This window comes from Camelus ferus, chromosome 13 (genome assembly GCF_009834535.1).
Source record: "Camelus ferus isolate YT-003-E chromosome 13, BCGSAC_Cfer_1.0, whole genome shotgun sequence".
Taxonomy (NCBI): domain Eukaryota; kingdom Metazoa; phylum Chordata; class Mammalia; order Artiodactyla; family Camelidae; genus Camelus; species Camelus ferus.
In genome coordinates, this window is record NC_045708.1 from 50,087,271 (window position 1) to 50,100,881 (window position 13,611).

Consider the following 13,611-nt stretch of genomic DNA (forward strand, 5'->3'; position numbering starts at 1 on the left):
TCTCTCGGCAGCACTTTCCTGGGGCCTCTGTGGACCCACAGAGTCCTGCTGGCCAGTTACCAGCAGAATGCTCTGGTACTAGCCGAGCCTTATGGCTAATGTCAGTTTTCTCATCTGTGAAGTGTCTCTATAGAGAGGCCCTTTTCGCCTAATTGAGGGTCACTAAACAGAAGCATTGGAAGGGATTAAGTATCCCCGTGATTAGATCTGGGTCTTACAAATAGCAACCCAAAAGCATACAAAAAGTTTGTTTCCTGGTATGTCTAAGAACAGGGCAAAATTAGTCTCTGTTCTTTTTTAAACTCCTGGTGATTGTTACAGTCCCCTCCGTGTATATCCTGTGTGGATAAAAATCTTTATTGATTTGTACCTAGCCCTTGAGTATCATTGTTATCCACTATAATTCTTTCAAAACCCAGTGAAGTGGTTATTAGTATTCCCATTTCACAGATAAGGAAACTTTTGCACTTTCGCAGAGGTAGTTAGTTACAGGTTTCTGGCTTCAGACTCCATGTTCCTTGCCTTTGTGCCTCTTACTCATAACACGATATCCACCTCCACTTGGACAAACCTTTGATTCTCATTCCCATTAACAAGGGCTGGCACAGTGCTCTGTTTCTCTGTCCAGCATGTACCTGAAAGGACCTTAGTGGCTAAGAACTGACACTCTTCTCCATTTTAATGTGAGATCCTCAATTCATTACTATCACTTTCTTGGGCGTGAAAAGCTCTAAAAGAGTTTGCAGTGTTCTTTTATGATGCATCGTATTTCTTGAATGTTATAATGTTTACATAAATTCCCAAATGTTGGCAAGCTCTGAGTCTTCTCTGTATTAGAATGAGTTTTAGTGTGGAAAAAATTCTAAAGCACACATGAGATTTTTATGGGAGAAGAATCCTCGAAGTACAGGAGATGCTGCACATCATTTCTCAGCTGTGGACTTATTTTTTAATTACTGCCCTTGCTTTGTTCTCTGACCAGTTATTTGTCATTTTTGCAGTTGCACTCACAGCACTGCTTTTGACTTCCACATGTAAATTTGTGTAGGCTAACCTGAAAAGAAAGCCAAATCCCAAAGAAGCCTTGTCTAATTTCTTTGGTTCTTGGAATCTTGTGGTGCTCTTTTCTAATAGTAACAATGGTTTTTTAAAGTACAGATGTGTGTTGACCATCTCTTACGTTCAAGACATTGTGCTGGTCACTGTAATAAATATGAAGACATGAGAGTCCCTGTCCTCCAGGAGTTAAAACTATTTGGGAAGACAGTAATTATGAGAACACTTTACTGTCGTCAATGATAGATGGCATAAAGTCATCTGTTATTAAGGAAGCATGGGATCTAGTTTTAATCAAATTAATCTTTCAATGGCAAGCTAGATGAATGGGCCAAGAGAGAGGTCAAAATGCCTAACTTAATTCCAACATGTCGTTGATAAGTGATGTTAACCTTTTTCTTATTATAACGATGGCAGATGATAATATTTATTGAGCTCTTACTATATACCAGACAGTGTGCTAAAAGCTTCTCATTTAACTGCCATGATAATCCCGTGAGGTAGGTGATATTTTTATTCTCATTTACAGTTGAGAAAATTCAAGCATAGAAGGTAGTTTAAATGTATCAAATTCTGAATTTACTTCTGATTTTTCTGTATTATCATCGTCAGCTTGCAGATTTCCCCACCTGTAGGATAGAGATACCCATAGTTACTTTACTTAAGACCAAATATTAACATCTCAGTCATATGCTCTGCATTGTGACAAATTGCTAAGTAAATGCCTATAAAAGATTATTAAGATTAGAATCTTAACTTATATCTCTTTTGCAGTAATATGCAGAGGAAAATGTTAAGAAAAACATCAGGCAGAGACGCTGAGACATGGGGTTGTTAGTGTAGAGATTTCAGTTGAATTTTTAGTTTATAGAAGAAACCTTGATGAATATTGTGGGTTGGTGATCAATAGTCTTAGTCCCCTCACCTCCCCCGAGGTGCCTCCAGTTATCTTAAGATAGTTGTGAAATTCCTAGAAAACTCTTAAAACAAAGTAATTGTAATGTGCTTTAATATTTTTAATGCCTCATTGCGCTAATGAAAGACTCAGGGGCTGATGTTACAGATCTTGCCAGGATTTCACAATACTCAAGACCCAAGGATAGACCAGCCAACCCCACGCCGCTGTCCACAAATAGACTTCAAGACTGAATTTGCTCAAGGAGAGACATTTCCAATAAATTAAGGAACAAAAGTTAGTGAAAAGATTTAATTTCCTCAATAAATGTGGATTTCCATTTTTTAAACAGGGAGAAGGGGCTTTGAAAGGTGAAATTACTTGCAACGATGACAGGAAGAAGTAGAGAAGTAGACCCAGGGTGGTCCTCTGGCCCCAGATACCATGCTCTTTCCAGTACATCATCCTTTCCAATAAACGATAGCTTATTTTATTTATAGCTCTTGAAGGATGCAGAGAGTAGAAATAGAGAAGGTTGAGTTGTTGAAACTTGATTGAACATGTGTCATGAAAATTGTAGCCTTATGGAGCTAATTAAAGAAAGGAAAAACAGCAAAAAACACCAGTCGATTTGAAAGTACCTTGTTTCTTCAAGACTCTATCCATGTCTTGTTTCTTCTTTCTTTGTTTCCTTTTTATTGTTCTATTGTGTGAATGCTTGTTCAATTTACAAGACAGTTTATAGTACACATGATTCTGGGGTTGGGGCCTGATAAGATTCCTTAATACATTTTAAATGTAATTTGTTCACACAAAACATTTCAGGAGTCTCTTATATCTGGTGTAATAGATCTGAAATGGAAAGAAAGACAAATAGGACTGATGGAAAGAACATTCCAGAAAAACAGAAAAGAAGGGAGGAAAGCCCAAGGAAACCTTTGTTAAGAAAAATGATAAAGAGGTGGTAAAGAGGGAAAGGAGAAAACACTATGACTGAAATTAAAAAAAAAAAAAAAGAACCAAAACTTCAAGCAAGAGAAGGAACTTCTCTTTCTTTTCTTCTCTGAGTAAAAGTAGGACTACAAATTCTTCCCAGTAGATGAGAGAAAATTCAAGAGAGCCTCAGCAGCTGCAAAAGACAGGGAAACAGGTGTGCCTCCAATTCAGCTCATGTCATGGGAGTTGGAACTGTTGGTTAGAAAGACGAAAAAGCAGAGGGGAGTGATGTGGTTACCTTCCTTCCCCTTCAAGCCATGTAACATGGCATTATGAAGGGGCTGATATGATGATCGGCGAGCTGGCAGGCCAGGATTTGTCTATGTCATGGCTTATTAAGATTTTTTTCACCAAATGGTAGACTCAGAAGGAAGAGGGAGATAATGGTTCACTCAGGAGGCTGTTCTTCATGACGTAGCTCATGGACAGGCACGGAGAAGAGAAGGATGGCTCCAATGAATTATTTGCAAGTTAGCTACTGGATGGATTTGATTTCCCTTTCCATCCTCATAATGGAATAGATCATTAGAAATGGTTACATACTGTATGTACACCTGGGTTTTTTGGTCTGTTTGATCCTCTTGATGGAGGCAGGTATCAGAAATAATGATTCAAGCTTCTGAAGATTAAAGCATTAGGCATTGTAAGTGCTTTACTAGATGGGTATCATGAATTTTGTACGTAATGTGCATGAACGTCATAAGAGATCGGTGGACTGTAGCATTAGCATTAGGGCAGTATTAATATTAGTGTTATTGTTAGTATTATGCTGCTACTGTTGCTACTGATCAGAAGCAATCTCACATGCTAGAAGTAATGTTGGATTAGAAATTGGGAGCACCTTCTGGTCTGGATTATTCATGTGGCCTTTGGCAAGTCCCCTCTTTTCTCTAGGACTCAGTTTATCTATCTATAAAATGAGAAATGGAGAATAAATGATTTGCAAATTGTTGTCTTTAAACTGGTCTGCCACCAATGAGACTTTTCTGTCAGTAGCCTTGCCAGCAGAAGGGATGGATTTTGTACCCTGCCTCATTGAGTCGAGTGGGTAATTACTGGCATGTATTTGTAAGGCAGATGGCCTTAATGCACGTTCAAAACAATCATTTGGTTGTTCTGCAGTGGCCCAGGCTCAAATGTCAGCTGTTGGGAGGGGAAAGGAACAGCAGGGCATGGTAATTACTAGCTAACCTTTGAGGTTCCTCTCTTCTCTGGCTTATTAAATGCTTTGATAGCCAGGCTTAAGATTGCCTAACATATAATGTTTTACCTAGTCTAACAAAACATACAGTACATTGCGGTCATAAAAGTGATTTATTTAGAAAAGAGATTCAAAAGCTGGACCCAGAAGGGGAATGGGAGCTAGCCTCAGTGGAGTGCCTACTCTGTGCTGGGTATTCTCATGGGCGCATGGCACTAGCATAGCCATCTTCCTGGTAACTTTGTGTAGGTGGGTATTGCTATACTTACTGCGTAAATGAGGAAATGGCACCCTTACGATTAATAGCACACAGTGGAACTGAGATTCACTGGCCTTTTTCTTTTCCACAATACCATGCTGCCCCTTGAACTTACTGTGGTGCTACAGAAGAAAAGTAACATGGAAATAGGAAGTATTCCTGCCTGCATGAAATTATCACCGTGGTAAGGGTTTTTCTTAGCCTAGTCAAATGTGATTTTGAAGGAGCTTTGTATTTTGTGCTTCTTCCTGGAGAAGTGAGGGAAGAGACTCACTGAGGGGGTGACTGTTGTCTTTGTCTTCCTGCCACTTGCTGTGTTTCTGCCTGGTCCCCGCCCCCCTCCCTGAGACATTGTTTTCACTGTCTGGAAACTGTCACCACTTGAGTGATGAGTCAATGACATAGCACACTTTGATTTTCTGATTCAAGACAGGGTTGTAGTTTTAATATCGACCCCCCAGGCAGGCTGTATGAAGGATGTTTACAGTTGACAGGTTTCATTTTATTGGAAGATACCTCATTTACTTGAAGGACTTCAGAGTTCTGAGTTTCTTATAAATGAAGAAGCTGTTTTACCTGGTCATTCGGAGAAAATGAGCATGTTTGTGTTTGGATCAATGTACTATCTAAACTCAGATTTAGCCTCTACTTCATATGTAGGTGTGTATATATATATATATTTCATATATATACACTTTTCATATATATACATTTTTAAAATTCTTGTAATAACCAATTGAATATTTTACTATTTGGAGAATGTTATAGCTCCCTAAGTTGCAATACACCTTGAGAGATACCCTGTAGATACTCTTTGCAGTTAGGAAACAGAAACATATTTAATCCCTATGTATCTGTCCATTCAGTTATCTTCTAATTCAATTCATAATTTCCTTCATGCCAAAATATTCCAAATTTTAAAGAAGCAACTAAGGTAGCTATAATAAACAAAAACCTATTAATGATGTTGAATACAATGTAGCAGGATGAAATTTAAGTGTAGTTTTACTGTATTGTAGTTACATTAAACTGAACTATAAGTAAAAAATGGAAAAACCACTTAAGTTTCTGCCTACCATGTGCCACAGAGTGTGGCCTCTGCCTGTAAGGAGCTTGCAAGCTAATGGGGGAGACAGGCAGATACCTAATTAAATTAGTTTTACTTACTATGGCAGGTGCTAAGATAGGAGGATGCCAGGATGCTATGAAGACTCTCACAGGAGGCTTCAGTCTGACCTGGAGATTTGGTAAGCCTTCCTAAGATCTGGCCACTTCTTTCCATCTCCACTGTTGTCACCGTGATCCACATCACCATCATTTTCTAATTGGGTCTCTGCAATTGCTTCCTGATGGGTCTGCTAGCTTCCGCTCTGGCCTCTCTGTACGGGGCCAAGATGAGTTTTCCTGTTTGTTTGCTTTTGTATGTTTGTGTGTTTAATGTAATTCATATCGTGGGACACCCAAATTAAAACCCAGTAAATAAATAAATAAAACCTCTAAATATACACCAGTGGCTTCCCATAGATTTCAGAGCAAAATCCAGGCTCCTTTCCATGACAGACAAGCCCGTGGTGGACCTGACTTCTGCTGCCTTCTCCAGTTTTGTTTCATACCATTCTCTCCACAGTCACTTTCCCCAGCTACCCTGACCTTACTTCTGTGCCTCACCCACAGCAGGCTCGTTCCTCTGCCGCCAAGCTTTACAAAGCTCACCGTTTTCTCTGTCGTAAAAATTCTTTCTGAGTTTTTGCCTGGCCTGGACCAATCTCAGCTTGAGTTTCACCTCCTAGAAACGCCTTCATTCACCGTTTTCTCTCCTCCCCAGTTTCTTCCTGTAGCCTTTTGTCATTATCTGAATTCATGTGTGTGTTATGTGTTTATTTTCTGTCTTTCTACTCCAAAATGTTGGTTCCATGAGAGCTAAACCCTGTCTGTCTTGTCCTCCACTCTCTCTCAAGCCCTAAGCATATAGCAGACTGCTCAATATGTATTTGCTGAATAAATGAATAAAAGGTGTCTGAGCTGAGTTGGGAAGGATGAGTAAGACTTGGCCAGTCTAAGAACAGTGGAAAGGTAAGAGAATAGCATGAACAAAGACACAGAAGCATGGACTGGCCTGGGGTGTGCAGAGGAATAGAAGCGCTCAGTGCTACCAGACAATGGAGTGTCAGTAGTGGTGGACGTGGCTGGTGACAACGACAGGAATTTGCTCACAGAGGCCATCATGTGTCGTGACCTTGAGCTCTATGATTTAGAGGGTGTGAAACTGTCAGACTTCAGCTTAGATCAGTGTTTCTCAAACATTTTTAACCAAGACTCACAGTTTACATTTTATTTGTAAACTGAGATTCATCCCTCAGTTTTAGAGGCCACCACATTCCTTGGCTCAGGCCCTCTTCCTCCAACTTTGAAGTCAGCGGCAGCAATCCTGACATCACAGCTCTGACCAACTCTCTGCCTCCCTCATCCACAAGGACTCTTAGATTTTTAGGGCCTACTTGCATACCCAGGATAATCTTGCCGCCTCAAGGTCCCCAGCTTTAATCACATCTCCAAAGTCCCTTTGTCATGCAATATAAAATATTCATAGTTTCTGGGGATGAGGGCATGGACATCTTTGGTGGGTCAGCTCATGTGCCTCCCTCCACCTCCCCTTTCCCTTCTTTCTTTCTCTCAATAAACATTTTTTGAGTACTCTCTCCCAATGCCGAGTGCTGGCATACAGCAGTGAGCAGGACAGTCAGTGTTCCTGCTCACATGGTGGCTGAAATCTAGCACAAGGATAGATGACAAACAAGTAATCAAGTAAATTAACAAGGTAAGTACAGATTCTACCATGAAATCAATCAATAAATAAGGTGATGAATAGAAAGGAGCTGGGCAAGACCACTTTGGCTAGGTGGTCAGGGAGGGGCTCTCTGAGGAAGTGACACATGATCTGAGATCTGAATGATGTAAGTCAGTCAGCCACTAAGAGCCGGGGGAAGAGGATTCTAGCAGAGGAAATGAAAAGTGCAGAGAACCCGGAGCAGCAAAGGGCATGTCTTGTTCAAGGAACAGTCTGAAGGCCAGTGTGAATGAAGCAGAGCTGGGAAGGCAAAAAAGTAGAGCAAATGATGGTGGCGAGATGGGAGACGTGAAGCCGTGCAGCGGCTGAAAGAGTCCTGTGTGGTGAGGACTTCGGATTTTTCTAACAGCAGTGGGACCCTTGGACAGGGTTTAAGCAGTGGTGCTGTGAAGCAGGTAACATAATCTGATGTATGTTTTTAAAAGGTAGTCAGCTATGTGAAAAATGACTTAGACAGGGGCAGGGATGGATTGGAGAGACACATTAAGGAGCTACTGTAGTCACCTAGAGGAAAGATGATGATGGTTCAGACTAGGGTGAAGACGGTAGAAATGGAGAGAAGTTGCCTGATCTGTGACACATTCTGGAGGTAAAATTGACAGGACTTAGTGATGGTTTGGCTATGGGGCATGAGAAAGAGGGTGGAATCAAGGATGATGTTGAGTTTTTGAGCAACTTAAGGGATAAAAATGTTACTCCCTGAGGTAGAAAAGGCTAGGGGAAGAACCAGTTTGGAAAAGGGGAACCAAAAGTTCAAATTGCACATACTAATATTAAACAGTCTGCTAGATGTCCAAGAAGTGATGCAAAGGAGACAGACATGTGAGGCTGGAGCTCAGAGCAATATCTGAGTTGCAGAAAAGCATCTGAGAGTCTTTAGCATAGAGGTGATACCTAGAGCCAGGGGACCAGGTGAGACCCCTTGGGAGAGAGTAGAAATAGAGAAAAAAATAATGTCTTGAGTGCGCTAAGGTCCTCCAAGACTTAAAAGTCAGGAGGAGGAGGAAGAGCAATGAGTAAAAACTATTGAAAAGATGCTAATATTATTTGGGAGCTTCCCTGAGTGATGACTGGGTTGGAGGTGGAGGAGTCAAAAGAGCAAGTGGACATGGTCCTAGAAGCCCACCGGGGCAGAACTGTTGTATCTCCAGCACTTAGCTCCATCCTGGCACATGAATGGCAGCCATCTCTGTCCAGTGAACGAGTGAATTTTTCTGAGGCTCTCCAGTCCGTTCTGGCACATTTCTAGGCGTGGAATTGAGATGAACGTTTGCATTGACTTGTTCCCAGTGGCCTGACATCACAGGACTTTCCAGCCTACTTCATGAGTTTTTTGCCCACCTTTAATAGAATTTAGAGAATTTGCTAAAGTCTCTCCTTAGGTTTAAATTGTAAACAGATAATTGCATTTTTCCAAATCATTCAAGATTCAAGTACTTAGTAAAATAAGTAAGTAGTGAGTAAGCAAGCAAACAAACAAGTGAAATTGAACTTCTGTAGAAGACCCGAACAGCCCCCTCAGAACCCGTGGGATTCTTTTCTTACAGCCAAGGAGATCAATCTTTTACTAAATTCAAGGGCAGGGAAGGGTTGGGGAGTTATCAGCCCTTTTGAATCTCCTGTTACTTCCAAAAGCACATGACTGGGTCAGAAATTCTCACTACTCTTGGAATTTAAGTCTGAGTTTGACTATAATGATGCAGCCCTGTTTGGAAGAAAATAAGTTTTGTGTGAGACTGAGGCTCAGAAGGTTAAGTGACTTGCCCATAGTCTCAAAGTATTTAAACCCAATTCTAAAAGACTTCATTAAAAAAAAAATCTTAACAATATGGAGAAAATTAAAGGGACATTTTATCTTCTAAATGGTGTTAGTTCTGGTATTTTCTGAATGTCTTTAACATGAATGAATTTGTGGGTTTTTTTAACAGGGAAAAATACAGAGGTGCATTCCAGAGTTGACTGTTCATGGCACATACAGTTAGAGGATGCTCACTGGCACTTATTTTTGTCATCATGTCACTGTTGGTTAAGGCCAAAATAGGTAAGCTATTTCTGGAATCTGATCCGTGGAGGGATTTTTGGTTTAAAGTCCTCAGTTTCAGATAAAATATGTATGTGTGGCACATGTCCTGGTAGTTGGTCTTCTGTAGTCAGTTTCCTCTCATGGGTAAGTGGGTAAGTCTGGTTCTATGTCTGTAACTAATATGTATTTTATTTAATTCATACCAATGATTAAGAGTCCAGTCATATCATTTCCTCTTAAGAAAGTGACTAGGTAACCAAACTAGATATCATGAATGAATGTTTTATGTTATTGTGCATTTTAACAGAGGGTGTTCATGAACAGATTCAATTATACTAAAAAAAAAAAAAAAGAAGGTTGGCATTTTCTTTGCTTATTTTTTACCTGCTGGCCCATTAGGATCAAAGAAAATCAAAGAAACAGAAACATAAGAGAGAGAAAGAGACTTTTAGTTTTAGTTCTGAAAATTAAAACTTTTCACTTAAAATAAATATTCAGTATTTCCTTTATTTGATTTGAATAACTTTTTTTAACCAGTTTCTGTTTATGGTAGTTAATCCAAGCAACTTTATAATTACCAAAAAAAAAAAAAATTGGTGGAGGCTTTATCTCACATCTAAAAATCCAGGGTGTATCTATAGTTCTGAGGTTTTTTTCATTTTTCATTGACAGTTACTGAGTACTACCTTAAACTGCTAATTTGTGATTAGTTGTCATATTTACATATACAAACTTATAGAGAGTAAGAATGATCTCTCTTTTAACTAAGAGTTTAATGTGGGACCTGGCACATAGTAAATAATACGGAAAACTCTTTTTAAAAGAAGAATACATTCATGTAATTTCATATTAGCTGTATTGGGTAATGGTTCATCCAGTCCAGGGTCTTACATCTTGAAGGAATAGCAAAGTATGGCAGGTTAGACCTAATTTCTATCCTTGATGCCAACTGCAAACACACCAGAGCCCCTGAATATTTTCTCCTTGTTATAAAATAAATGTAGAGGTTACACATACATTATATCCCTAATGTATTCCCACATCTGCCCCTTAACATTTGTAATAGCCTTTAAAATGTTTTTAATAGCTTTTATAATCTTTTTGGTATGAGTATTGAAGTAAGTATTATAAATTATAAATGGAAACAAATGTGATTTTTTTCTGGGAAGTACTTTTTAGTAGTCTAGTGAATAATTTGCATGTAAGAGAGATTGGTTTTTCTTGGAACTGTGTTCCTGAATGTTCTTCCAACTCTATTTTTTCACCACTTTCCTATTTATAGTTCTGGTTGTAGTATTACTGTTTTGAGAAGGCTGTGTATTTTAATTCAAATACAGTTAGACTTTTAGAGGGTTGCCTTCTGTCCTCACTGTGCTTCAGCAGTACAGCCAGAGCCGTGTAGCTTATGTCTGTTTCTACGATTTGATGGGGTTAGTTTTACCCAGCTTTAGGGAAGTACACAAACCCTCCATCTTGAAATGGGTTTCCTATGTGCTGATTGGGATTGCGTTTGTGTCTTATTGCAGATGTGTGCAAGAGGGGAGATGTGACTGTGGGACCTTCCCACGTAATTTCACTTGGATCAGCTGTCAATATTTCGTGCTCTTTGAAGCCCCAACAAGGCTGCTTGCGATACCCCAGTTTTAACAAGTTAATCCTCTACAAGTTCGACCGAAGAATCCATTTTCAGCATGGTCACTCCCTCAGTTCTCAAGTCTCAGGTCTTCCCCTGGGTACAACTCTGTTTGTCTGCAAACTGGCTTGTAGCAGTAACGAGGAGATTCGAATATGTGGGGCAGAGATCTCTGTTGGTGGTAAGCATTCCATTCTGAGTTCCTAAAAACTGGTCATCGTCTGGTATTTGTCATGTATTAAGCAGAAATCCAAATATAGGACAGTGTTCTTTCTTCTCCCACCACATGGATGTATTTCATCTTTTTTTTTTAATTGAAGTGTAGTTGTGTGTGTGTGTGTGTGTTCTTTTTCAGGTTCTTTTCCATTATAGGTTACTACAAGATATTGAATATAGTTCTCTGTGCTATACAGTAGGCCCTTATTGTTTATCTATTTTATACATAATAGTGGGTATATGTTAATCTCAAATTCCAGATTTATCCGTCTTCCCCACCCCGTTCCCCTTTGGTAATCATAGTTTGTTTTCTATGTCTGTGAGACTATTTCTGGTTTGTAAATAAGTTCATTTATATCATTTTTTCCTCTATTTCTTGAAGAATAGGCAGTTTACAGTGTTGTGTCAATTTCTGGTGTACAGCATAACGTTTCAGTCATACATATACATACATATATTCCTTCCCATATTCTTTTTCATTGTAGGTTACTATAAGATACTGAATATAGTTCCCTGCACTATGCAGTATAAACTTGTTGTCTATCTATTTTACATATAGTAGTTAGTATCTGCACATCTCAAACTCCCGGTTTATCCCTTACCACCCCCTTCCTCCCTGGTAACCATAAGTTTGTTTTCTATGTCTGTGGGTCTGTTTCTTTTTTGTAAATGAGTTTTTTTGTATCAATATTTTTTAGATTCCACATGTAAGTGGTATCATGTGGTATTTGTCTTTCTCTGTCTGACTTACTTCACTGAATATGATAATCTCTAGGTCCATCCATGTTGCTGCAAATGGCATTTTTTTTTCTCTTGGATGTACTTAATCTTGAGAGTAATATGAGCACCTTGATGTGAGAAGTCCGAGTCAGTAGAACTGGGATCTCTTTTACTCAGTTTCCTTCTCCTCTCTTCTTGCCTCTCCTCTTCTCCCCCTTTCCCCCACCCCCTTTCTTTCTCTGTCTCTTTTTCTCTCCTCTTTTTGGCCATTAAGATCATTTACCTGTTGCCCTTGGACTCCAGCGGCAGAAAAATGGTTTTCCACAGCTGAGTCTTCATGCCTTCTTGGCTTGTGAGAATTTGTTCAAAGCCACAACTTCCTAAAAAGAAGAAAGAGATGTCCCTCTTGACATCTGCAGCCCAGGATGACTACCCAAGGCTAAGCACTTCTTCCCTAACTTAATGCACAAAAAATAGTTCTTCCATCCACCCTCACTCCTGACCACTGGCTGTTGTGCTTAGCAGAGGTAAAAGAGAACTATCATTATACTTACTATCCTTTCCTTGGTTTCCTAGAAAACTTCCTGAGGCAGAACTGGCATGCTAAGACTTCTTGGGGAGAGGGGAGTTGCTTCCAGGGAAGCAAGAACGAGGGAGTGAACCAGGACAGGAGCAAAGCAGACTTGAGGTAGTTAAGTTACTGAGTTGGCCACAGTGTCAACAGAAAATACAACTGGTTACTTGGTCACTAGGGACATCCCCAGAAAGAATATATGAAAATATAGTGACAGGTGAGAGAATTTAACTGTCTGCCATTGGTCAAAGCTCACCCACAGGGTGAGCTCCCACACACTGCTGCCTTGCATTGCTGGTGCCTCCAGGCAGCTGCTGGGGGTAAGAACTAATATGTCAGAGTTGGCGTCTGCAGCCTGAGCCACAGTGCACAGGGTGAGCCAGCAGCACACCTTCCTGCAGCTTGCAGCCTGCAGCCTCGAGGGCCCATGAGCATGCGTAGGCCCTGAGCAATCCCACGGCACTCTGTGCCCCTGTGGTTCCAGGGAAGCTCCCGAGTGGCAGGTGAGAGGCATGAGGAGAGCAGGAGGAACTGCTGCAGTGGACTGGCTGACCACGGTGCAAGGACAGGGTCCCTGCAGGAAGACAGTTAGAGAGAGCTCAGTGAGACCTTTCAGGAAAGATGGAAGCCTCTTCTCTGTGACCCATAAGGATATGGTTGGTGCCAGGCAGTTTTCCTGGAGGGCCACCACAAGCATTGAGCAGAACACCAAGCAAATGGCCAAGCAAGTCATTTAGGGGTCAGAAGGCACAACCTGGATCCAGTACTCGTCTTCCAGCTCAGGGGCTCCTGCTCACATCACTCATGAATCACATACTGTCAGCTCTGACAGCCTGTGGTGTAGTGGAAGGAGCAGGGGCTTTGAGTGCCACTAACGGCAGACCCATAGTTTCAGTTGTGTGAGCCTCAGTTTCTCCATCTGTGTTATGAAGATACTAACACCTGCCCCGTAAGATGGTTGTAGTGATTAGGTGATGCCTTGTATGCAAAGTGCTTAATCTAGTACCAGGCACATAGGAGGCACTTAAATGTTGAGCGCTCGGGTTGCAATGCCATCAGTTTTGCTCTTTCCTTCATGTGTGCAGCATGCTGGGTAGCTGAGCATGTTTCTCTTGACAGGAAGTACAAGCAGCATTGATTATAGGCAAAACAAAAAATTTTCTAAAAAGTACCATTGATCCTCACCTCCC

General features: G+C 40.6%; 1 protein-coding gene across 3 annotated transcripts in view; it reads left to right on the forward strand.

The window, feature by feature from the left end:
• The window catches only part of IL12RB2 (interleukin 12 receptor subunit beta 2), a 68,310-nt gene that overhangs the window by 526 nt on the left and 54,173 nt on the right, over window positions 1-13,611 (forward strand). The window contains exons 2-4 of one of the 3 annotated variants that reach the window (XM_032494540.1): window positions 5,583-5,654; window positions 9,184-9,296; window positions 10,805-11,092. In XM_032494540.1, coding sequence (XP_032350431.1) covers window positions 9,221-9,296; window positions 10,805-11,092 — 364 coding nt within the window. In that variant the 5' untranslated portion in view covers window positions 5,583-5,654; window positions 9,184-9,220. Of the gene's footprint in view, window positions 1-5,582; window positions 5,655-6,871; window positions 7,226-9,183; window positions 9,297-10,804; window positions 11,093-13,611 lie in introns of those variants that run through there. The other 2 variants (XM_032494541.1, XM_032494542.1) reach the window with 2 other exon arrangements.